This window comes from Alosa sapidissima, chromosome 1 (assembly GCF_018492685.1).
Source record: "Alosa sapidissima isolate fAloSap1 chromosome 1, fAloSap1.pri, whole genome shotgun sequence".
NCBI lineage: Eukaryota > Metazoa > Chordata > Actinopteri > Clupeiformes > Clupeidae > Alosa > Alosa sapidissima.
The window spans coordinates 8,144,901-8,171,064 of NC_055957.1; the positions used below are offsets into that span (position 1 = coordinate 8,144,901).

A 26,164-nucleotide genomic window follows, 5' to 3' on the forward strand; every position below is an offset into this window, starting at 1 on the left:
TTTCTATCCAGAAGTCTTCAGATTTGCTAGTTATCCCCAACGTAGAGTAGCCTATCGTGAGTACGTATGAGATGGTGACATCACTTGACTGACGCGAGTACGAGGGGCAGTACACTTCTTCTCAGGGGTACTTTGTCGTTGTAGATACAACTTCCCGACTTGCCTGCCGCTGTATGGGACACTGCCAACTTGAGGGAAATCCTCTGTCGATAACGTTCTGACTGTGAATGTTTAGTACTTTTGCGTATTCTTTCAGTAGAACGGTTTCATTTGTGTGTCTAGAAAACTACTTGTTTGTTACATGAAGCGCTACATTTGTGTGACCTGCCGGCAACGAAAAGGAACCATATCTGGTCAAACTATTCAGCTGTCACTAAGCGGGACCCGCTATCTATAAATAGCCTGGAACAAGCAGCGGCGGTGGTAAGTGACTCCAATATAACCTTTGTTCGGCGGCAAACAGCGATATATTATTTGTTTCATAGTGATTTTGGACAAATAACGCCAGCGTTAAAGTTTACGCATAGAAACATTAGAAGTAAAATTAAGTTTTTGACTGAACTTTTACAGCCTAGATCAGGTTCTTAGTTTATATGTTAGACAGTTTGTTGGCGTTGAATCGCACTCACTGGTCGTAACTCAGTTTTAAATGGTAGTCTCAAGTACTGGATATCCTATGCCTTCACCTGGAGTAGACATACAACATAAATTGCAGCTCAATTTGGAAGGCATATGCATTCATAGGCCAGTGCGTCAAGTATTCTCTGCCACCTTTACTTTCTGAAATATAGGGGTTCTGACTGAGCTTGCCATTTTAAAATGTAGGCTATGCACGTTTGAAGTGAAAAGTAAATAGGAATATAGCTCAATGCTCAACAGTGGTCTTGAATGCATTCTGTAGATTTTCAATATTTCCTAAACTACTAATTTGACTAATTAATGCAGCAGTTTGGCTTAATGTATGGCATTAGGCTCTCCTTGCATTACATGGAGGGTAGCTCCCTCCCCATAAACTCACTCACTGTCTCTTATCTATTTCTAAAAAAGCCAGACAAACAAACCTTAATTTCAAAATAGAAAATAAAATGTGTGTGTGTAATGGGGTGTGAGTTAAGCAGGGACATATAGAATTACCAGTAAGTAAACACTAGTCCTACTGCCTGAAGGATGTATAAGACCTACTGTAACTTGCATTCATAATTCACATGTTGCAAGCATTAGACTTGCATAACTTCACAGCAAAGTTCCACGAACATCAAAACTTGTCTGTCAAACAGATTCAGACGTGTGATCCAAAACTGTGTGGGATCTCAGCGCTGCTCTCGGCACTCCCCAGGTTTCCCCCTCCCCTACTCAAGCTGGTCTGGGCAGTCTGCTGCCGGTGTTGTGCCAGAGGGTAGTCATTGGTTTTGTGCCCCTAACTGGCTCTACACTGCTCCAAGCATGGCCCTGCAGAAACAGATGGAGAAGTACCGGGATGTGGACGAGGATGAGCTGCTGCAGAAGCTGTCTGAGGAGGAGCTGCAGAGGCTGGAGGATGAGCTGGAGGAGCTGGACCCTGATGTGAGTACTAGCAGGGCCTCGGCTGGCCACCCAGCAGCTTGGAGCTCAGAGCTTTGCCCTCTTGTGCTTTCCCCCTGTGTCTCTTGCACTCTCTCACACACACTTATAGCATGCCTTGAGTGGACTGGGGGAAATGATATGCTTTGTAGTTGATGTCATTTATTTTTTACTTGTAACATTGCTATTCTATGTATTTTCTTTAATGCAAGGTTTTCAATTTGAGTGTTCACTTTCTTGGCTTGTGTGAGGTTTTAGATTAAGTTTGGCATTGCAAGTAAACTGGTCCTCTTGTCCTAGATCATTAACACCACGACACTTAGCCATGGTCTTATTGTTTGCTCTTTAGCCACGAGCAGCACTGCCAAATGACAGACCATGAAGTGTGAAACAAATGCAAACTGTTTTAAAGTGGGCTTGTGACTCCTCCACTGTTTGGGCTCTCATTTCTCAAAGGTTAATCTGGCAGGGATCTGCTTTCCCCAGTGCTGTGCACGGAGTGTCTGTTTTGGTTTGTGCGGGGGTGGGAAGTGACTAGGAAGTGATGAGGAGTAGAAGCCTAGTGTTAAAAGTTTTGTCAGCAGTGTACCAGCAGACCCAGCCCGCCACTTGCCTGTTTTCCATGCACACTGCACTGCTTCATGCCAGACCTTCACCCAAACTGAAACATGAACGTCATATATGTATGAATTTCTATTACTTTAATTTAGTTGTTGTTGTTTTTATTCTATTTGTTATACAGTATTTAGTTCTTTTATGCTGTGCAGTGGCCTACTGATAAGTCTTTTTTAAACTTCACATGAGGTCTGTCAGTGGACCGTGTTAATGGCATGGACTGTGTTACTGGCATGTCTTTATCATCTGCTGTAAACCTCTGTCATATGTCTGACTTTATCTGACTGTGCACTCTGACGGTATTCTTAGGAGCACTTATAGACTCCACTGGTGATATGGAGTTGACTGGAGACCTGTTTATTTTTAGCTTGCTTTACATCTCTCCTCTTCCATGTCTTTTTAAGTTTGTGGGGATGGGTTTTTATTTGGGGAATTACAGATATTTGACTAATGCCTCTATTAGAGTGTAAACTAACTGGATTTGATTAGATTAGAACTGTAACTGATAGTTTGTAACAGTTTTGGTCACTGGATTAAGCTGATATTGTTTGTCAACAGAATGCTTTGCTGCCTGCCGGCTACAGACAAAAGGACCAGACCAAGAAAGCTCCTACTGGAACCTTCCAGAGAGATGACTTACTGGCTCACTTAGAGAAGCAGGCCAAAGAGCACCCAGACAAGGAGGACCTGGTTCCCTTCACAGGAGAAAAGAGAGGTGAGCCTACTGTACATGAAAGCAATCACACTTACTGTATGTGCATTGCAAATCCAATGCATGACCCTAACTCTCACTGGTGACGGAGAGCACCACGCTTTCATACTGGAGTGAGTCATCCTGAAACGAACGTCTGCATCCCATCTCTGAACAGTAATGTCAGATGTAAGAGCCGTCCAGCCTCCTCCTCTGCTCACCTTCACATTTCTTACCTGCTGGCCATCCCTCCCTTGTCATGGCCAGTCGTGCTGATCTGCGTCCTCCATTGTCTCCCTCCCTCCTTGACCTTCCCACTGCCCGCCCTTCTCTATGTGCGCTCCATGACCTCACTCTCTCCGCCCACCTCTCTGTGGTCATCTGCATAATCCACAGCTATGAGAGTGGGACTGCATGACGCTGTTTGCTGGATGCCACAGATGTCTGTCTGTAACACTAGACGGCCTTCAGTCCATTTGTCCTGCAGGGCTGGACCTCTGTGGGGACCCCCCCCCCCCCCCCCCCCCCTCCAAAAAAAACCCCACCTGTGGGCCCTGCCAACTGACCAAACACCACCACTGCCCTCACATGGCCCACAAGCTCCACACTGGACCAGGCTGGTCTAATGGGTGGACATTGTGGGCCGTCTGGCCATTTCACACCATTTCTAGGCAATAATTGAGTGTTTCACAGTGCTAAGGAGTATGCGTTGATGCATGATGACACTGATATGTGATTGAGCAGCCCAAACACAATGTTAGACGGATCATGTTGTTTAGTCGAGACTGATTTGTATGCCTCTATGCTCTTGAACATTCCACTGCATTATTATATTTGACTTATTTGCTCTTTTTAAACAAAAGCATCAGGATGTGCTGACAGGCCTTAATTATGAAATATTATGAGTTCATTTAAATAAGAAGTTAAGTTCTGTGAATGTGCCTGAATGAAATCTGTCTATGTTGTGCATCCCTTAGGGAAAGCCTGGGTGCCTAAGAAGAAGGTGGTAGACCCCATCCTTGAGAACGTGACACTGGAACCAGAGCTGGAAGAAGCCTTAGCAAACGCCAGTGATGCTGAGCTGTGCGACATAGCTGGTAGGAAGAGTAAATCATTATAAAGAGTCCTGGTGTGCACAAGATGTAATGGCTGTATATCCTGATGACCAATCTTTCCACCATGATCCCTTTTCATCCTAACTCTATGCCCCCTGTGTGTGTATATATGTTCATGTGTTCCGTGTGTGTGTGTGGGGTGTGTATGTGTTTACCTTTTCAGTGCTCCTTTCCTTCTCATGTGCCCTTCATCCTTCCATCATCTCCACTCTTTCCATCTCCATCCTGTCCATCCCTCTCCGTCTCCCAGGCGGTCACCAGGCCGCGTCTAACCCACAGAGGACCCTCCGCCCTCCCACTGCAGTAATTAACATCTCCTCTAAAGTGCATAAAGGCACATAGTGGCGTTGGTGCTTGTGGAAGGTCCTAGGATTTGGTTTTGATGAGCACAAGATGACAAGGGGTGTGCGCCTGAAATTGTAGCAATATCAATGTTTGGCCTGCATTTGTATTACTCTTATGTGAACATTTGACAAAAAAAAATGCTAAGTGTGTACTACTGAAAATGGCAGCTTGAGCAGTGTTTATAATAGTCATGGTCATAGTTATTAGTAGTCATGTTGCCGTAATATTATTAATTAAAAGTCTCCTAAAGACTAACATAGTTTCTTATGATCCAGGGCAATCTCAAGTCTTCCTGTGCTCCTTGACAAACATTGGCAGAGCGGTAACTCTTCATTTGAAGTCTGTCTTTGGTGTTAGATATGGACACGTTACGCTTCCCTCTGACATAATGCGTATCAAATATTGCCATGCTTCTCGGCCTGCATGTTGGAGTGTGCCCTGATGTTCTCCTGGCTGCATGTCTTCTTGGCTAACGAGTATTTGTTTCCTGACTATGACTCACTGAAAAGTGAAAACACGGATACCAAAAAGGGTAAAATGGAAGAGAGGAGACTAAAAAAAGCTTTGTGTTTCAAATTGTTGGCGAGGTGGTTCTTAAACCCTCAGTGTCCAGTTGTACTGTATACTTTCAATGCCTCTCTGTGTGGCTGGCTTTTCATTGAGTCTCGAACATTTAAATGAAACTACATAGCCCCATAACTTTGGAGTTATAAATCCAACAGTTTACTCTCTGTGCTGAACACTGCCACACTGTTCCTTTGAAAATGGACTTTGTTACGGCAAGTCATGATTAAGAATGTTTACCTTCTTGCAATGTGAAGTACTACATTTGTTGCTCACTGTTTTGATGAGTTACCAGGAGAAGGAACTCGTAGTTCTGATTGCCTTCAACTTGATGTAATGCTGTTGCCATGGTTGTTTGCTTTGCATGTTGGTCTCTGGAAGCAACCTCTACAGTGTTCAAAAGGCACTGTAAAAACTGCTTATCTAACCTAGTGTTATTAGTCTTAAGATCAAAAGAGACTTACCTAGCACTTTCTCGTAAAATCATTTGACTTAGTTTAATAAGAGTTTGACTTAAGACATCTTCTCCAGAAAACAAGCATATTTGGCTGCCAGTGCGTTCAGCAACATCAAATTTGGCTGCTTGTACATTAAGACTTAAAATAAGTCAAATTCCTATTAAATTAAGTCAAAATGATCTTACGAGAGAGCGTTAAGTAAGTGTATTTATACTAAAAACAATACCATCTAGATTTTTTTTATCTTAATATAAGATTAGTAACACTTACATTTTATTTTTTGCAGTGTTAACCAAAACAGATGAAATCCAGCTATGATTTTTGCCTGTAAAAATGTATATAGATAGGATCCCACCACAGTGCAACACTGGCATAGAAAGCCAGAATGCAGAAAGACTAGAGGAACTGTGGTGCTATAGATATGATTCCAAAAGCAGAAAGACTAGAGGAACTGTTTGTTTCTATAGATATGATTCCAAAAGCAGAAAGACTAGAGGAACTGTTTGTTTCTATAGATATGATTCCAAAAGCAGAAAGACTAGAGGAACTATTTGGTGCTATAAATAGTCCTCAGGAACGTCCTTAACTCACTTTTGGGTAATTGAGGAGATTGATAGTCATACTATTTATCCCCCGGGGAGAAGAAATACTCTTTTCTGAATGGTGGGTAGGGGAGCCATTAATTCTGTATATTGGGACACCATACACTACAAATATACACCTAATATATGGAGGAACCGCCTCCACCTTAATCCATTAATTCCGTACATCAGGGCACCTCGGTGGCTGTTATCCCTCACACGACAGCCTGGACTTATTGTGTTATCATTTGAAATAAGATATGTAGTTTGTAAATATGACACAATCCTGCAATGAACCGTGTTTTTGTTAGCATTTATCTTTTCCACTTTCTAAATGTTGAACACAGATTGAGATGCTTATCTGTGTATGCTAACCTTGTGGTGACTGATCAGCAAGTTTGCACTGTCTGTGGCCAGATGATTTGTCTACATGCTTATGGCTGCTTTGATCTAGGTTTGCTTTATTGAATGTGTTGGGAAATGACATACTGTATGAGTACCTTCTGCCAACTTTTTAGAAAAACATTTACTTCAAAACTGTTTTCTCATCCTAGTTACTGGCTTTCCCTTTCCGCGTTTTTTCTTTTGCCCTCATTTTGTTTTCTACGGCGCTCAGGAGGTGTCATTGGCAGATATTTGTATAAATTGTGCGCTCATTTGTCTAAAGTGTGTGTGCACAATGTAGTGTATTGTGTGCCTGTTCTACTACATGGTGCTCTCATTTTATTAGATTGTGTGCTCAATTATAAAACAATAGTAAATAGTAGTTCTGGATATACACCAAAAACTATCTTGCAATGACGCCTCCAGGGTTCTGTTGTCGTCTTCTATTCCTTATTCCTTTTATTCTTGTAATTGTACTTTCTCTGTCTTTCTTTCTTTCTTTCTTTCTTTCTTTCTTTCTCTCTCTCTCTTCCTCTCTCTTTCTTTCTTTCTTTCTTTCTCTCTCTCTCCCTCTCTCTTTCTTTCTTTCTCTCTCTCTCTCTCTCTCTCTCTCTTCCTCTCTCTCTCTCTCTCTCTCTTCCTCTCTTTCTCTCTCTCTCTCTCTCTCTCTCTCTCTCTCTCTCTCTCTCTTTCTCTCTTAATCAGTGCCTGGTTGTGCTCTCCCTAATGAGTCTGTTTTTATCCCTTCCTCTCCCTCTTATCTTTTACTTCTTTTCTTCCCGCAGCCATTTTGGGAATGCACACTCTGATGAGTAACCAGCAGTACTACGAGGCTTTGGCTAGCAGCACCATTGTCAACAAACAGGGTCTAAACAGTAAGTTACGCACAAATAATCTCAGACAATCTGGTACCAATGGTCAGCCAATCATGAATAGATCATAACGTAAGTCAGAGCAAATCACAAACAAAGGCTCAATGGTTTGTTCCTCTGGGCCCATCACCATTAGCGTGTCACAAACAGGTCTTAAACAATCACAGATTACTCCAGTCCCTCTTAGCAATTACAAGACCAGAGCTCGTCCAAATTCCTTGGTTAAGAGAGATTGTGCTGCATATGACCCGCTGTGCATAGCAAACCCACTGCCTAGAGAAAGATCTGACCCCTAATGGCTTAGAGCTGTTATATCTGGCCATGTTAGGGACATGGGAAATGAGCGCCATAAATTCACATGCTGTGTTTATGAGCATTGTAGGCATACAAAGGCATTGGCTGTCCTGTGTACATTCGTTGTAATAAATGACACCCTTTGTAGTGTCAGCCTTTGAATTGTATCACACCCCTTGCTATTAAACAAGACAAAGATTATGTGCATGGGGGAGACAGGACTGGAGCAAGCCAGTCTGGAAAAATGAACTCCAGGGAACAACAGTTTTTCCCTGCAGTTGAAATTCTGTTTCAGTCTAAGTGTGTGTGTGTGTTACAGGTGTTATCCAATGTACCCAGTATAAACCAGTGCCTGATGAGCAGCCTAATGACACTAATGTAGAAGAAACCCTTCAGAGAATCCAGAGCAATGACCCTGACCTGCTAGAAGTCAACCTGAACAACATCAAGGTGCTTTACCACATAATTACAGTCTTTGTCAATGCAGATACAGTTAATCCCTCGAATGACTGAAGTTTGTCTGGCTCTTTTGTGGAGTGTCTTTCTCAGATGACCAAAGCTTTAGCAATGTTCAGCACAGAGCATCTCTGTGGCAGTCCAAGCCCAGATTACCACACTCCACAGTTGGTTATACTTTGAATAGAAAATGTGTTAAATCTGTAAGATGCAGTCACCATTACATACATTATGCAGGGTTTCCCGCAGGAAATGTGTGTCAAGGTGGTAGGTCGGGGGTCTGGTATCGGTTGCCGTCTGAGCATGGGGTGGGGTGGGAGGGTGTGCACGTTGGCGTCTTGTTTGTGCGATACACTACAGACTCTGTACATTTACCATTTATTATATAACACTACATATTAAATAAATAACCAGCTTCCCAAAATAAATAATTTTTAATTTAGAAGCCGGAGTGGCCGCTCTGTTCCGCTCCGATACCGCTCCGATACCGCTCACACCACGAGTCTGAGGCATGCCCAACTGTCTTCCTAATAAAACCAAGACCGTTACATTTCAAAGATATTGGCCATATAGCCTAAGTTCGTTGATGGAGTTAGCTAAATAATTTAGAAAGCATACGCGTAGGCACGGATGGGCCTGGACGGGCCTAGGCCCGTCTATTGTCAGTCTTGCGCGTCCGATTAGAGGGCTTTCCTTCGTTTACGCTCACCATCTTAAAAAGCAAGTCACCACTGCGCTGAGAGCAGGTGGCTGTATACTCAGCCGCTCCTCCGGTCAAATTAGCTCCCCGGTCCCAAAGAACTAAGAGCAACGGCAATATATTTCACTCAGAACATTTATTTTAAAAGACTGCAACACTGATAGTGCAACAACAAACAAGCTTGGCAACGTTAATACACATAAGCCTAAAACTAAAGGGATCAGTCGGGATTAATTGCCAAAAGAATACAGGCTTAGCATCCAAGTTTTACTTTAGCCTACTTGATATAAAGCATATTCAAATTGCTCAGGTTTTTCTTTGCTCTCCGTAGCACACCCTCATGTTTCCGCAAAATGTGTCCTCCAAAATGAATCTTTACTCACTGGAACAGTGTCACCACCACATGGTTATTCTTGCTCTACATTGTTAGTATCTAGTTGTTTTGTAGGAATAGTACGCTGACTTATCAGTTTCCTTTCTAACAGTAGCGTAGCCAGAAATGTTCAAATGGGTGGGCACAGAAAGAACGGGAGGGCAAAGCGAATCTGATTGAACATAAGAGAGGCTTAGATTAGATTAGATTAGATTAGATTAGATTAGATACACCATACAAGCATCAATCATAGGCATGTTATATTTATGACATAAAACAGGAATTTATTGAACGCATTTCACAGCTGACAAATTACGCAGAAACATTTTCAACTGGAGCAAAACAATGCATGAATGTATCGGATCATCACTTTATCAGATTCTCTGTGCGTCTCCTGGATAACCCAGCAGCTCCTCCTCCGATAATTTCGTTCCGGCGTAATCTCAGAAGCCTCTCAAGCGACCATTTTGCAACATTAGTAACATCTGCTTTACCTACTCCTAGCTCATTCTTGGCACTTGAGGTTAATGACGCTACAGAGACTCTCTGCTCTACACTGGCATCTTGTCTGAATGCAGCATGTCCTCTTTCCTCAAGACCTACTCGTTCTAAACCTCGCCATCCATGGCTGGCGAACAGTATAGTCTCAGTACGAAAGGAACTTAGAGCTGCTGAGAGGAAATGGCGTAAATCCAGAGATGGAAATGATCTTAGTAACTACCAGTCTTTGCTGTCATCCTTTTCATCCACTGTTACACTTGCAAAAAAGGCATTCTATCAAAGCAAGATTGAGAGCGCCACTGACAGTAGAAAACTTTTTTCTACTTTCAAATCTCTTCTCAATCCTCCACCACCACCATCAACTACTTCACTGTCAGCAAATGACTTTGCAACATTTTTCACTGAAAAAGTTGCTAAAATAAGTGCTCAGTTTGATGCTCCTATAAGGAGGGCTTTGCCTTGTGTTAGTATGACCGCATCATTTGACTCTTTCTCTCCTCTTGATGAGGAAGCAGTCTCTCAATTGCTTCAACGATGTCGTCCAACAACATGCCCATTAGATCCTGTCCCGTCCACTCTTCTACAGTCTATCTCACCCGCTGTTCTACCAGCAGTCACACATGTATTTAATGCTTCACTCAGTTCTGGAATAGTTCCTTATTCTTTTAAACAGGCTAGGGTTACACCTCTGCTAAAGAAAAGTACACTTAATCCAACTGAGGTGAAGAACTACAGACCTGTCTCCCTTCTTCCTTTCTTGTCAAAGGTTTTGGAGAAAGTGGTCTTCAAGCAAGTTTGTGACTTTCTTCATCAGAATAATCTACTAGACCCTATGCAGTCTGGTTTCAAGAGTGGTCATTCTACTGAAACTGCTCTTCTGTCTGTGACTGAAGCATTGAGAGTAGCTAAGTCCTCTGCTCAGTCATCAGTATTAATTCTACTAGATTTATCTGCAGCCTTTGACACTGTTAACCATGACATTCTCCTATCTATACTATCTGAACTGGGAATTTCTGGAAAAGCTCTTGACTGGTTTGAATCTTACCTTAAAGGGCGTTCTTTCAACGTGTCTTGGCAGGGACAGGTATCTAAGTCTCATGACCTCACCACAGGTGTGCCTCAGGGATCAGTATTAGGACCCTTGCTTTTCTCTATTTACACCACTTCCTTAGGTGATACCATTCGCTCCCATGGATTTGACTATCACTGTTATGCAGACGACACTCAACTTTACCTGTCTTTCCCACCTGATGACTCTAGTGTTTCCCACCGGATTTCTGCATGCCTTAAGGATATTTCAGCCTGGATGAAAGATCGGCACCTTCAGCTTAATCTCTCAAAAACAGAGTTTTTGGTGTTTCCAGCTAAAACAGCTATTCCCCAACAGATTAACATCCAGCTTGACTCAACTTCACTGACCCCAACTAGATCGGCACGAAACTTGGGCGTTGTAATTGATGACCGACTTAACTTCTCTGAGCATATAGCTTCTATTGCAAAATCATGTCTGTTTATGCTTTACAACATTAGGAAGATCAGACCTTATCTGACACAAGATTCCACACAACTTCTTGTTCAGACCATGGTCATCTCTAAGCTGGACTATTGTAATTCACTATTGGCTGGCTTACCCGCTTGTGTAACAAGATCATTACAGCTGATTCAAAATGCTGGAGCACGCCTGGTCTTCAATCAGCCAAAGAGGACACATGTAACTCCTCTCCTAGTTACTCTCCATTGGCTCCCTATAGTAGCCAGAATTAAATTTAAATCTCTCACTTTGGCCTATAGGACACTAACTAGATCTGCTCCTAGTTATTTTAATTCAATAATCAAGCCTTACATCCCCAACCGCCCACTGCGGTCTTCTGGTGAGCGTATGTTGTGTCGACCAGTCATGAAAACTGGGTCTAATTCCAGACTCTTTTCTTCAGTGTTTCCATGTTGGTGGAATGAACTGCCCAGTGCTCTCCGTTCCTGTGGTAGTTTTGGCTCGTTTAAGAGGGGTCTAAAGACATTCCTATTCAACATATACTTAGTTGTTTAAGCGCTTATGTGTTATGGTTTATATAATGTTGTTTTATTTTAATTGGGCTGTTAATTAATTTGACATTATTGTTATTATTGATATTCTCCTTAATGTAGTCTTAGCATGTCATTGTTTTTATATTATTGATTGAATTGACATTATTGTTTTATTATTGCCTTTCCCCTTTTTTACATTGCTTTTTATTAGGCTATTGCTTGAATTGATATTATTGTGTACTACAACTATTCTCCTTACTATATTTGACCTACATTTTAATCTGTTCCCTGTTCAATTTTAAATATTATTATGTTGTTTTGTATTTATGTGTCGCTTTGGACAAAGGCGTCTGCTAAATCCATAACCATAACCAATGTAGCTTCTGCGCGTCATAAAAAAAACACAATTGAGATAATAGATTGACCATATTGGATCATAGGCATGTTACATTCATGACATGAAAAGTGGAACTTGTAAAACGAAAATGACAAATTACGCAGTCGGCTAAACATTTTAAACTTGCGCCAAACGGATGAACCCAGCATCGGTGCGTCGCATAAATTAAAACACAAATTGAAGCAACAACTTGATCATTGGACAAACCTACCACAAAACCTTTCCATAGGCCTGCAACGTTTATGACATAAAAAGTGGAATATGAACGCATTTCATCCAGGCTTGTGCAAAATTCCAGAATTGAACTGAAACTGGCTCTTAAATTCCAATTCAATTCTTTAATTTCTCTTGCATTTCAATTGAGGTAGCAAACAGGGAGCAGAATTGTAATTCGAATTGTGCACAACCCTGATTTCATCACACCTGACAATTAAACGGAGCTGTGGATGTTCGCGATTTGACTGATTCTTGCGAGCGAGGAGCGAGATATTTGCACCGCTCAGCTCCGCTCACTAGCTCTGGTTCGGAGGCATATCACATGTAAAGATTATAAAATCTGATTATTTTTCGATTCATGACACGTTTCTTATTTTTTTTTAATGCGTTCTGCGGAGAAGGGGGATTGGCGTTGGTCACGGTTTGGAATGAAAGACAACAGGACAGAGTAAGTGGTTAAGGCGGCAGGCTTGTTTTGCCAAGGCGGCCGCCTTGACTGCAAAGTGCTGCGGGAAACCCTGACATTGGCTTACTTTGTCTTCCACTTGACATTAGTTTTTGACTTCTGATCTTTAGTTGTTAACAACTCTAATCAGTACTAAAATGTATTTGTTGTACATTGTAAAATAGTACTATGACTCTCTCTGTTAGTGTCCAGTGTTAAGTGGCTGGGCTCACCTGTCTGTTTGACTTTAGAACATTCCTGTGCCGGTACTGAAGGCGTATGCAGAGGCCCTGGCTGAGAACACCGTGGTGGAACGCTTCAGCATTGTGGGAACTAGGAGTAATGATCCTGTGGCCCATGTAAGTCCTCATCAGTCAGGATTACATGTTCATCCATCAGTCTGGGTTGAGACAGGAACTAAAAAAATGTTTTCAGGTTTAGATTTGATTTGATTTGACTGATTCATTTCATGTCCATTCAGTCAATTTCATATTCATTCAATTCATCATTCAGTTCGTTCAGTTAATTTTTTGCCCACATGGGGTTGAATGATCAAAACATGACTGCATTCAATTTTGGTGTGGATGTAGAATGTGTACACAGAATACATGTATTGGATGTACAGTAGCATGCATGTTGGAGTACAGAGACCTAGAGACGCAGACGTACTGTAATGGATGTCTCACTGGTCGCTGGTCCTCAGGCCTTGGCAGACATGCTGAAGGCGAACACCACACTGAAGAGTCTGAATGTGGAGTCCAACTTCATCACCGGTGCGGGCATCATGGCTCTCGTGGTATCTCTGCAGTCCAACTCGACATTACAGGAGCTCAAGATCGACAACCAGGTGCTGGTGCCAAAATGGAAATCATCCATCGTGTCACAAACTCAAGTGAACTAGTTATGTGTTGAACCGAGAAGTGAAAAGGAGCTCTTTTGTTCTGCAGAGTCAGCCGTTGGGCAATAAGGTGGAGATGGAGATCGCCAGCATGCTGGAGAAGAACACCACACTCTTGAAGTTTGGCTACCACTTCACCCAGCAGGGGCCCCGACTCAGAGGATCTAATGCGATGATGAACAACAACGATCTGGGTTAGCACCATACTCACACCTCCATCAACACATCTCTCTCCCCCACAGACACACACACACACACTAAGAATATGATCATAATCTGTTTATTTTCCTGCTACCATTGATGTGTGAGAACTGATGAAGGTGTGTGTGCACGTCTGTGTGTGTGTGTGTGTGTGTGTGTGTGTGTGTGTGTTCATGTGTTCATGCACAAGTGGGTTTGTGCGTGGGAAAAGTGAGCCTGTGTCATGCCAGTTGTCTGTCAGTGGATATGTTTGTATGTGTAAGAGAGAGTGTGTGTGGTATTTGACTGCTGCTGTTGTATTGCAGCGCGAGTCATCCGCTCAGACTCAGATGGCTCCTTTACCCTAACCCTGTCAGTGCCAGAGCTGGAGAGAGCCTTTGGTAAAACATTCAAGTCCAAGAGCAAGTAAAGAGCAGAGTTTCCATTCAAACATTCCTCTCAGTGCTCTCTGTTTCTCCTCCTCCTGCTCTGTGAGCCAAGCTTCTCTTGCCGAGTCTGAGCTTCTCTTGTCATTTCTGTTTGGGGTTCCTCACTGGGACAGGGGCTTCACACAGATGTTCTCTCCGTGTGTTCATGTGATGCCTGTGCTTGTCTGGTTACTGTGGGCTGTTTAAAAGTGCTTGCTGTGGAGAACAGCGGGCCCTGTCTTCTCGCATGTGACTCCCTATCAGGCTGCTCATTCACAGCGTGGGACTCCTGTCTGACTGGAATGGGTCATTCAGTCTTAGCCATGATGATGTGCCTCTTTTGCTGCTCATGGAAAACGCTGATCATATATCAGTTGGTTGCATGTTTAGGCTACAAACAATATTCGCCTTTATGCTTTTTATGCTCTATCTTTTTACCAAAATTTGATTAATTTTACCATCCATTTTCAGTATAAATGGTGTAAGTTAGCAATTATCAAGAGCTACAGAATGAATTGCATAGCTTCACTGAAAGCATCATAAAACATTATAAACTGCATGTATGAATATTTGTGGCATAAATAATCACAAGCCTCCCAGATATAAAATACAGAAAAATATTTGCAACATTATCTATAGTAAATGTAGTCTGTCTATACATACATACATACATACATACATACATACATACATACATACATACACACACATATACACATACACATACACACACACACATACATACATAGCTCTTACAGTTGTCTTTCTCGTCATTGCAGTAAGAAAGAAAAGGCTTGAAGAAGGCCCCATCTTCCCCAGATGTCGGACGAACGTGTAACATCACTGCCCTCAGATGGGACCCCCAGTCAGCCAACACCCCCAGCAGCACCCCTTCCTTCTAGGATCCAGACCCTCTGATTGGTCCAGCACCCCTTCCTTCTAGGATCCAGACCCTCTGATTGGCTCATAGTAGTCTCTTATTTGCTGTCGTCATGTTTGAGGTTGTGTCCCAGATGAATAGTTTCTATTGGGATGCTTTTTCTGTGTTATACCGAGTTGGCATGGCCTTTCCTGTGTGTTTTTCTAATATACAGGATTTACTGAGGGCTGATTTGCTATCTACAAGTGTTTGTCACATCTTCAATCCAATGTCTTAACTAACTCTCTCTGAATCAAATGCATTGCATTTAGGTTTTTGTGTAGAGACTCTATGGTAAATCCGGTATGGTAAATCTTCCCTGTCTTTACGTAGCCCTGCTTGAGCTCCACCATGCTGATTACAATCATTACACTCATCAGCAAAGGTCAAATCTTCAAGTGGGTTTCCCCCCCCAAGATTGCTCCTCATTAAACCTCCGCTGCAGTCATAGGGGTTGAGTTGGAGAGCCGGTCCCGAGTCCGGCCCGCTTCCCGGCAGCAGAGAGCCTGTCTGTCCTCTGAGCGTCCTCCACAGCCCCACTTTTAACAGCAGCATTAGAGATCAGAGACTCCGACATGACCATTTCAGGCAGCGTGTGTGAATCAACTTCATTGGGATATTGTGTGTACCTAACTGGTGTGTTGACAGCACTTCAGTCTTTGACTTCCTGTGTATCTGTAGGCATGTTGAAGTGATATTGCTCTGGGTGTTGATTGGTGTAAAAGGGGGAAAGGTTAGCTGTAGATTAAAGTGTGGATCTTGATGCATTTGTATAATTGCAACCATTTATATTATAACACCTGTATTGTAATTGAGACATTGGTCAGTTGTTGAGTTATTTCATTTTGTTTTATTTTGCACTAAAAAAGCAAAGGGAATTGTTTTGACACTGACAGATGGTTTATCTTTGCAACACTGTATTTATTTATCTATTTATTTTGGAACACAGATCAATGGCCAGATAGCCCCAATGAATGCTTCTCATCAGATAACTTTGGTGTGTGCATTGTGGTAGGGCTGTCCCATGCCGAGGCAGTTGATGTCCAATGTGAACTGAGGGCCCTGTCTGTATATTTACACCATGTCTTCTTATTTTTACTCTTCCTCCCAGAACAGTTCCGTTTTCAAAAAGAGCATCAAAAAATCAGATGGTCAATATGAATCATTCGATCGCTGAATCATTCAGTTGTTTTACAGGAAGGCAAGAGGCTCCTTGAGAGAACTAGGTCAGGCCGGAGGCCAAGTTGTGCTTTCAGGCCGCCCACGTTTCCCAGAGGACTGTGTAGCTGGGCGCCCTATATGGAGAGGGGCCGGAGCTCTGGTACAGCTCCAGTCAAGAGCATAAGTAGTGGACTTCAGGGACGCCAGCATTCCCTCTGTCAAAGCCAAGAGCTCCCAGTAGATGCACCGGTTTTTAATCTTTGATTTTGTTGAAAAAGGAATAAAGTTTCAATTTTTGCATGTTTAAGGTGGTGAGTCTTGTGTCATGCTGAGACTTGTCTGGTAACTTCACAAGGTTTAAGCAGGCAAAGTCTCTGGACTTTGTGATGTGATTAATGGCAAATACAACAAGAGAGATCTGCTGTGTCCATTGTGCTAAGGGTGACCATAACCTCACCTACAGGTTCAGAGAGTAGGCTAACTCCTGTCCTCATAAGTAAATTACTCTGGGCTGTCAGTTCTACCAATATACCATTTATTATTTTTCCCATCAGGACAGAGAGTGCATTTGAGATATAAAAACTACTGTTAACATTTACCAAAGAAAACACTTCCTCCAGTTTTAGGAAATAAAAGAAATAAGAAAATATTTGTATCTCATACAGGTTCCTCATTTATGGTTGAGTTGTAGTTCTACTACTTGCTGGAGTCAAACATACTTTTAAAAAAGGACATTTATTTAGTGTTATTCCACCTCACACAAAATGCATAGGCTCAGATCCTCCGGTTTAGTGTTGGTAAACATTTTATTTTCTTTCGCAAGCCAAGCATACAGCATGATCCTTTTATTGCTCATAACATTCAAATGACCAACCAAAAGATACATTAGTTAGGAACAGTGCGTTATCTTTGTCACTTTTGGTTCATACAAAGTGTTTTGCAAAGAAACAAAGAATAATTGAATCTTTCATCCTGCATGGTGAAATCTAAGTGAAGATCCAGCAGTTTTGCCATCTTGTTCAGCATTTATTACTGATTTTCTTTTATCAATTGCAACTATGTATTTAGACAAATGATTATGGACAAATGAACTGCGTTGAGGCTTGAAGATGTTTGAAATTGGTATTTCTGACTACGAAACTGAAGCTTAAAAAAATCTCAATTCTTGTCATATTACTTATGAGCACATTATTATAGAGTTGCACACAAAATGATGGAAATTATTGCCTTATACAACTGGTATTTTTTTACATGTTCCACAGAAAAAGTGAAGTTTAGGAGCAACGACACATATTCACAATGAAGTTTACAGTACCATGCAGGAACACATTTCCTTTGTTCTTTTCTCAATTGACTTATGAATAAAAAATTAAATTATAGTAGAAAACGGTAGGATTAAATACATGTAGGTATACTTTATGCTTACGCAGCATTTAGACATATTAAGAATAATGCAAAATTCCAGGGTAACATAAGAGTATGATGTTGAGACTTTCCTCAAAGATAAAATATGGCTTTTATTCTGATATTCTTTATTCTTTATGGATATTTTTAAAAACATAACTTAATATTGCAACCTAGAGATTATTTACAAATCTGTCAAGAGGAATGATTAAGATGGGGTACACTGTGTATGTGTGAGTGCACTTCAACTTGGGAAATAAAAGTGCCCTTTCATTTGCAGATTTAAAGTATCTAAAGCTTAATGTCACTATGGTGAAGTGCCCAAGGTAAACCTGACCGCTTAATTTCTGCTTCCACAGTTTGAGCTAGCAGTTTGATTGCTCACTATTTCAGCACAGTGTGATTACTAAGAGTGTTGACTAAGCAGGAATACAGCAGGCCATCAGGCTCTTCCATATTACTACTGGCTCTCAAACTAATAGGATGGCCAAACTGAACGAACAAACAGCAAAATGCCATGCTCAAAAACTTGAGTCATTGTGATGCCTCATCTTGAAGCCGACAATAGCCAGAAGGTTTTGGATAGCATACGGGGACAGAGATAGGTGTGTTTTATATCTCATCACTTTTGCCACTTAAACATGGGAGTGTAGCAAACATGACATCCTACTGCCAAACTGCCGTTCCCACCTGTTCTGCAGTGGGGGATGTGAGGGTGGAGCTGGCAGGATTGCTGATGTGGGGGTAGGGTTGAGGGACGGTACAGGTCAGGTCAGGCGCCACTGATTGGGTCTGGCTACTTCTTGAGCATGTCCTGCAGTGGACCAGGGAGGTACTTCATCACTGTGTCCATGATGCCCTCCTCCTCCTCCTCCTCATCCCCACAGCCTGCAGGCACGGCCTTCTTAGGACGGGTCAGGGAGCCCTCCGACGCCTGCTCCATGGCTGCCTCGGCCTCAGCCTCCACCACCTCACGCTTCTTAAGGCCATACTGCGCATACACACACACACACACAAACAAACAAATTCAGGGTGATGCACAGAGAAGGAAGATGTTCTAGTATACTGTAAGTATATATATACTCTTTTGATCCCGTGAGGGAAATTTGGTCTCTGCATTTATCCCAATCCGTGAATTAGTAAAACACACTCAGCACACAGTGAACACACAGTGAGGTGAAGCACACACTAATCCCAGCGCAGTGAGCTGCCTGCATCAACAGCGGCGCTCGGGGAGCAGTGAGGGGTTAGGTGCCTTGCTCAAGGGCACTTCAGCCGTGCCAACTGGTCGGGGTTCGAACCGGCAACCCTCCGGTTACAAGTCCGAAGTGCTAAACCAGTAGGCCACGGCTGCCCCAAATTCTGATTCTGTTCTGATAAAGATATCATCTTACTGTCATATACTTAAACAACCTGTATGTGTAACCACACATTAATTGATCTTAGTGATTATCAGGCAACTCTTATCACAACATGAGATCCTTTTTTAAACAGGTATGTACAATTTCATATCACAACCATTTGTATGGCGGGTTGAGGAAATGGAGTGTTTGTCACCTTGTCTCTGATACCCTGCCGCACTTTCTCCCTCTCGGCCTCCATCTTGTTATACTTGTCCTTCCTCTCCTCCTCCTGTTGCCTCAGAGCCTCCTGTCTCTCCTCTTCCTTCTCCTTCTCAGCTTCAGGGTCTTTCTCCTCCGCCTCCCCGCCCAGCATTTTACCCACATCCTTGCCGGCCCCTTTGCACATTACAAAACAGGGAGTTGGCATATCACATCACACACTGATATACAGTTGCAGTTACAAATACAATCACAATTTCCTGATTAGGTTTACATTTTCCAGAAGTTAAGCAAAAGAGAGCTAGAGTTATCAAAGCTTCAACAGCAAACCTTAACTGTACAACAAATATAAATTACAGTTTGTAAGTTTGTTTTTTGTAGATTTTACGGTTTGTTTTGTTTCTGTAAATAACAGTATTTTGCATTTACTTCTACAACAGCAGTTTGTTGTTATTAGAATATGTTTTATTGTAATTATATGCTCAGCTCACATTACTTGTACATGATGAGATTTTTTTCATATTCACATGTCCAAAAATGGTAACATTGGTAACAACGATCATTTGAAAAATGTATAGAATTGTTTATTATAAAAAAACATTTGTATTTTGAGTTCATAGAGACAGCTGGCATAACAGTCATGGTTCAGCAGATTATCAGTGTTCTGGCCATGACCTCTCCATGTTTAAAACATCCTCAAACACTCTGTGCATTTGTCATCAGACATACTGCAGTAGAAATGCTTTAGCACTGTATATGAGGAGAAATAGTTTGGCAGCTCTGCACAACAGCTGGGTCTAGGGCTTCATCAGAGTTCAGATACTGCAGAATGTGTATTGGAATGTGTTTTTGGGACAGGATTTGAGTGCGGTGGTGACTGTGTGTACGTGTACCCATGCGTACCAGAGATGTGTGTGTGTGTGTGTGTGTGTGTGTGTGTGTGGTAGTGTAATACACACAGGCAGGGAGGGGGAGGGGGATTCCACAGCACTTCCTCTGGTGCTTGAGGGATTCTCTGGTCAGCAAAAAAGCGCATTGCTGCAAAAATCTTAAGCCACTCAGAACCAGCACTCGGCAACAGCATCAATAGTGCCAGTGCTCACTCCAGTGCCACAAGTCAAGTAGACTCTATCAGAACACTCCCGTTAAAAAGCCCTGAGACAAGCCGATCCACGGTTAAGCCTGCAGTGACAGATGTGGACATGCAAACTCTCTAGCATAGGCAACATTTTTGCCACTGGAAGAATCTCAAAAGTTACTGTTTCACATACGCTCACCATTTAGATATACAAATTTGTATAAATCATTTCTGTACATTACAGTTTGTGTGCTTGTTTGATTATCTGAAAACACATGGCTACTTCCACTGCCATTTTTGTGCACATCATGCAAGACAACATTACTAATGTAGGACACTCTTTACAGATAACAAAACTATTTTGCAAGGCTATACTTAAACCAAACTGCTTTGTTTGTACGTCCTCTGCCAAAGACAGCACTTAATGTGCTCTTAGATAACATATTACACACTCAAAACCAAATGATCTTAAGTCAGATTGGGAGAGGCAACCCGATTGATCACATCATCCAATAGATCTTACTAAACGTTATACACATCCCATCCATCCATCAAAGCAACCCCCTGCTACCCCTCACCACTGCAGTCTCCTCTTCTTGGGCGGCATGCCAGAAATGACATCAGCTCTTTGACTTTCCATACGCTCAGCACTCCTGCGCTCAGCAGTCAACGCTGGGACGGCCATTAGCTTTATTACTGCGCGCCGTAAATACAGGCTTCTTTCTTCAAAATACACAGTTAACGTGATCTGTGTACTAAGAGAGTGGGGTTTCAAGTCAAGGAGACAGGCTACTTTACGCAGCTCTGTTGCACTCAGGTCGCGGGATATAATAAAAAGCCGTTTTATCAGTCTGCAGTGGGTTCAGAGAAAAATCATGATGCCATTTCCAACATTCTGTTTTTACCTGGTAGCCTAGTTCAAATGCTGAACAATATGTTGGGCCTTCTTCATAGGCTGCATCTCAATTGACGGCTCACATCAGCAGTAAACTTTTTTGAAACTAGGCTATTTCTAAATGAGACGGTAGGATATACTATTCTATGGGGTTGGGGGTTGGTCCATCATTTCTGAAAACATTTCATGAGTAGGCTCAAAATATAGGCTCCTTCAAAAAGTATTGTAAACCACTTACCTCCTAACGCAGCTTTCATTACAAAATTCATTGTGGTAGATTTAAATCCCCCTTTCACAGAACGGAGAACTTCTCATTCGGGGTGACTTGACCAAGTCACGTTGTAACCAGACCTGTAGATTTGAACGGAAACAGTTGAGGAGTAAAAGGACTTTTGTAGGGCCAACTTTGTTGTGAAATACACATATGTAGGCCCTAGGCTATTTGCGTTATTAGCTAGAAGCACATAAGGACCAACACGTCAGCTAAACAATTATTCCTAGTTGCTCAGTTGCCATGCATAGTTGCCCAGATCAGCCATTAACTCAAAACGTTACAGCAATTATTATGAGCATACAAGAAGCATCTTCACATTAGACTGTATGCAGTTCTATCAATCTTATCTCCCTTCGTCCCATCCCCTGCGCACACGCACCAAATAAGCATAGGCTGCTGTAGATTATGTAGGCTATGACAGGGTTAACCGTGATTCCCCTAACACCTGGAATGAGCGAGGACATCGTTGCCTCTAACAGATTATCCTATTCTATTGTAAATACGTTTTTCCAGCTCCTACAAATGGTCGATTTCATGTTCCAAGCAATGCTACTTATATAGCCTTTAAAACTTTATATTCTGAAACTACATTGAATCACTGTAGTCAAAGCAGTGTTTCGAATCATGCCACCTCACTGATATGACTCAAGTAGGCTAAATGAAGACGGGTTTGTATTCCATAGTTAATCATTTCGTTGAGCGTTACCTCAACTGAACCCCGACGCAATTGTGAAAAGGCTATCCCTACAGAACCAATTTCAGCACCAAATTACCGGTCAGCTCCCTATTCGCAATCCCAACGATTAGCCGACAAAAACTGGTCTCTTCTATGAAGCTCCAGTGAAATTACCTGTCCGTATGAACCGAGCAAGCTTTATCCTCTGGTTTAATTTTCGAGCAACCTTCGCAAAGTGGGTAGTGATGTTTATTTTTTCGCTGTGATAACCATCCCGTTTCCAACGAATAACTATGCCTCTTCCTGCTTGTAGAGTGCAGGGAGTGTTGGAGAGAGGAACTGCAGTCACTGATGGCGATGTTCACTGTGCGCATCACATGGACTTCTTGTTTTTCAAACGTCCCAGATCCTGGTGGGGAAATGCGTAGAATTGATCGCCTGAGTGTACAATGTCCATACAATTTCCCCTCAGTTCTCAATTTGTAGATCAATAGTTCAAACGGTAACTTTGTCCTGTCAGATTATCGGCACTATTCTGACCAACACATGCTCCGACACCGAGGGACCGGTGTACGTTCACTCTGCTGTCTGGTGTGACTGACTGCAAGCTGGTTTGCGCAGCGCTCTGGAACAGCTGAGTCAGCGTCAGTAGAGTGCGAGTTGGCTTCAACACTCGACAAGGGAAATTCAGGGTTCTTCAGATGTAGCTTTTTCGACTAGTAAGACTGCGTAGACTACGTCTCATGACCCATTTATTTCCGATCTGATGGTGCCAAAGGGGAATACAACTGTTACCATGCCAACGTTCCCACTACACAGTATCCTACCCACTTAGGACACGAGTGCTGCAAGATTTGTTCAGTCTCGCCTGATAAGTTGAATTGGTTTTGGTTGAGAAGGGGAGGGGTTAGGAGTAAATATTACAAAGTCGGGTCACGCAGTGTGCGTGCAATGCAGCATTTGAAAAACAAAGTGAAGAACAGAATTATGAAATATGCCTTGCTGACTGTAATATATTAAATATATGAAGTTGTGTCTAGAATCCACACAAGCAAGATAGCATAGGGAAGGCACAAATAATGTTGAGGTGTTTGTGTAGACCTATTTGTGTGTGATGCCTGCATGTGTTTTAACAGCCTAATTCCTATTTCTTTACAGCCTACAGCAGTTATCAAATGATTCTTGATAACTTTAGGCCTAGGATTAGCAGATATATGAATATGGCGTGCTACTTCTCTGAAATACTTTATTAAACTTTACACCAGATTCAGAACGTGACGTTTCGAGCCACACAACATGAATGGATCTAGGCTACTCAGTGAATGGATACAGTTTCCTTTGTTCAATATCAGCTGTGATTCTACTCAACATGTCATAGTTCACAGGTTAATATCCCAAATACCCATAGATGGCACATTCTGTCTGTGATTTCAGTTCCCATTATGTCTGCCATGATGTGTCTGTTGTTTCTCCCTATGAGTCCCATTGGGAAGAGTAGCCACATATTACTTCAGCGATAAGACTGGTAGCCTACTGGTCATCGTCTGACATTGACAGACTTGACACTGCCTGTCCATCAACTCTCTCCTCTTCTCAAGGGATCCAAATCTACTGCAATGCGGAAAGGTTCACCCTCGAGAGAGTGGCCTTGCAGCTATTGTAATGCTAAAAGCCTACCTGATGCTGCAGGGCTCCACTCAACCCTAAGTAATCAAAGTGGATAAAAGGCGGTTGGCGGCTCCGTGGCTGCCAGGCGGCTCCTACTGAAGCCTGAGATGGATCTCCGTTCCAGGAGACATGTCTGCACGGAGCCGCAGAGCTTTAGCAAACAGGGTCAGGCCTGAGGGACCCTGCTCCGCTAGTCAAATGAAAATGTGCACATCAGTTACAGTCAAGACTTAATGACCCTTGAAGAGGAAATGAAACTCAGAGCAAAGTCAGAGCAAATTATTCTGTAATGGGGTCAGTTATTAATGAGGAATTGTAACGAGACAGAGAGAATGGATTGGCTGGCAAATGAGAAGGCACAGACTGAAAGTGCCTCTACCTGCACATGTACAGTATATGTACTGATCTGGGGAATCAGAGATGGTGAGGTGTAGAACAGATGACCAATTCATCTCTAGTACTACATGACCAGGGTTTTATTTGGACTTCAACAGTATCAGAGAGAAAGTATACTTAAGTAGATGTATTCCAATGATATGGGGCTTAAAGATTTGTCATGGCAAAAAAGTAATTGAGTTAATAATATTTATGCTCATTAATCACTTTCTCAGTGCCTTTAAAGAAAGTTCTTTGTATCAGATTCCATCCAATATGAGAAGGATTGCATGCTGCACAGCTCAGCATTATGGCCTATTTGATGATGCCAGTGTAAGGACAGATTGTGCCAGTGTGCTGTAGACTGGGCCAGTACACAAAGGCTGGACTCAGCCCAACTGATTCCACCCACTCCACACCAGCTACCGCCCAGCAACTGAACCCTATAACCTCTCCCCTGCCCATCCACAGCACCCATTTGTCACCCTGCCCACGGTGAGACTTTTTGGCAGCTTATTCGAGGTGCTCTCTCTCTCTCTCTTTCTTTCTGTCTCTCTCTTTCTCTGTCTCTCTCTTTCTCTCTCTCTCTCTCTCTCTGCTGATGTCGGTGCATTTGGCCTCTACCTTGTGCCATCCACCCAAGCCTTTTAAAATGCTGCAGGACATGACTCTGCCTGTCCCTCCACATCTGTTGACAGTCTCTCTCTAGGTTTCCTCCCCCTTAGCTTCAGAAGAGCCTGGCCTACTTGCTTTCTCCATCTTTATCTATCAGCATCTGGCCTTTCACTTTCCCTATTGCCCTGTCATCCTCTCTGTGTCCTTATAGATTATTACTGGGTCTCTGGTGTTCTGCCTCAACCCCCACTTCCCATTAGTTTACGCTTTGCATCAATACCATGCTGCTGGGATGTGCATATTGCACTAAAATGTTTATACAATACTCTCTCTCACTCTCTCTGTCTGTCTGTCTGTCTATTACATTTGGTGTATTTTTATCTTTGAAAAGAAGAAGCAGTTGTTGGTTCAGTTCTTTTGAAATCTCTGGAGTTCTGCTTTGCGTTGAAAGAAAAGTCAGCTGCCTTCTCTACCCGTTCACCTGAATCAGTCACAATTCTGTCAGACGAATTACAATGACACACACTTGTCATAAGTCTTGAGGTTCGTTGAAATCATCGGGCACATCATTAATCTCTGCTTCATGATGGATGATTGGAACAAATGGATGATTTTTATCTATTTAGGCTATATGTTTGTGTCTGGGGGAGATTTAGCCTACATTTTATCACTACCTCTGCAGTTTCTTTTGCATTAAACAATAACACTTTCATCATGATCATGTTCATCATCATCATCATCATTAACATCAGCGTTTCCCTATTGCCCAGGACACAGGTCACTCCAACAGCTACACAATCATTACTGAATGAGATGAGTTCTAGTTTCTGTTTATCAACAGAAAGATATAAGGTAACAACGTTTGTTGTTAATAAATTAGAGAGAGAGAGAGAGAGAGAGAGAGAGAGAGAGAGAGAGAGAGAGAGAGAGAGAGAGGCATCACAATCCATTACAAAGTTGCCGATGTCAGCAGATAGCAGGGTGTGGGCAGCAGGGCTATTACTCTAAAGTGATCTACCACCAGTCGTTATATCATGAGTTGTGTTCATGATGAACATTTGAAATTACACACAGAAGCTTTAGATCAAGCTTTCACAAGGGGTAAGCTGTGAACTGAAAGATCACAAATGTTGTGATACAGTGGCTGAATTTTACCCAGTAAGGATGATCAAGCCACTCACCCAAATGTTGTTAATCCTCTACTATCAATTTATTTACTGTCTTCAAAGCACAAAGCATCTTAATTCATTATCTCTATCATGACGTTGTATAGGTGCACTGCCTGTCAGATGGATAGATCACAGAAAAGACATGGCAGTATGTTATATACATAGCCTAGGCTATATTATGAAAACATGCCGAAAGCCTACGCCCATCCTCTCTCTCTTGAGCACCTTATTGAGAAAGAAATGGCTAAACATTTCACATCGGATAGACAG

At 42.3% G+C, this 26,164-nt stretch overlaps 2 protein-coding genes across 6 annotated transcripts; one reads left to right on the forward strand and one right to left on the reverse strand.

Annotated features, from left to right (window-relative positions):
- Positions 1–30: 30 nt before the first annotated feature.
- On the forward strand, positions 31–16,485 carry tmod1 (tropomodulin 1). Of its 5 annotated transcripts, none has more exons than XM_042083364.1 (11): positions 31–423; positions 1,278–1,563; positions 2,734–2,890; positions 3,844–3,963; positions 7,099–7,188; positions 7,799–7,929; positions 12,844–12,951; positions 13,296–13,439; positions 13,540–13,684; positions 13,997–14,096; positions 14,878–16,485. In XM_042083364.1, exons 2-11 carry the CDS (start codon positions 1,444–1,446, stop codon positions 14,894–14,896), a joined length of 1,134 nt encoding a protein of 377 aa, XP_041939298.1. In that variant the 5' UTR covers positions 31–423; positions 1,278–1,443; the 3' UTR covers positions 14,897–16,485. The 5 variants fall into 5 exon arrangements, with proteins under 5 accessions (XP_041939298.1, XP_041939087.1, XP_041939226.1 ...); XM_042083153.1 differs by having other exon boundaries at positions 13,997–14,092; XM_042083292.1 differs by having other exon boundaries at positions 13,997–14,071.
- A 480-nt stretch (positions 16,486–16,965) lies between these two features.
- On the reverse strand, positions 16,966–26,101 carry LOC121701682 (complexin-1-like). Its single transcript, XM_042084148.1, has 4 exons — positions 22,242–26,101; positions 21,356–21,468; positions 19,140–19,321; positions 16,966–18,573 (listed from the first exon to the last, which is right to left on the reverse strand). The coding sequence occupies exons 2-4, from the start codon at positions 21,384–21,386 to the stop codon at positions 18,379–18,381; spliced, it is 408 nt and encodes a 135-aa protein (XP_041940082.1). The 5' UTR covers positions 21,387–21,468; positions 22,242–26,101; the 3' UTR covers positions 16,966–18,378.
- Positions 26,102–26,164: the final 63 nt, after the last annotated feature.

Coding starts and splice junctions, on each gene's coding strand:
- tmod1 (XM_042083153.1), top strand. CDS start 1,444: ATGGCCCTGCAGAAACAGATGGAGAAGTACCGGGATGTGGACGAGGAT. Junction 1,564..2,733: donor TGGAGGAGCTGGACCCTGAT/GTGAGTACTAGC, acceptor GTTTGTCAACAG/AATGCTTTGCTGCCTGCCGG. Junction 12,952..13,295: donor GTAATGATCCTGTGGCCCAT/GTAAGTCCTCAT, acceptor GCTGGTCCTCAG/GCCTTGGCAGACATGCTGAA.
- LOC121701682 (XM_042084148.1), bottom strand. CDS start 21,386: ATGAATTTTGTAATGAAAGCTGCGTTAGGAG. Junction 19,322..21,355: donor AATGAAAGCTGCGTTAGGAG/GTAAGTGGTTTA, acceptor TAATGTGCAAAG/GGGCCGGCAAGGATGTGGGT. Junction 18,574..19,139: donor GGCAGGGTATCAGAGACAAG/GTGACAAACACT, acceptor GTGTATGCGCAG/TATGGCCTTAAGAAGCGTGA.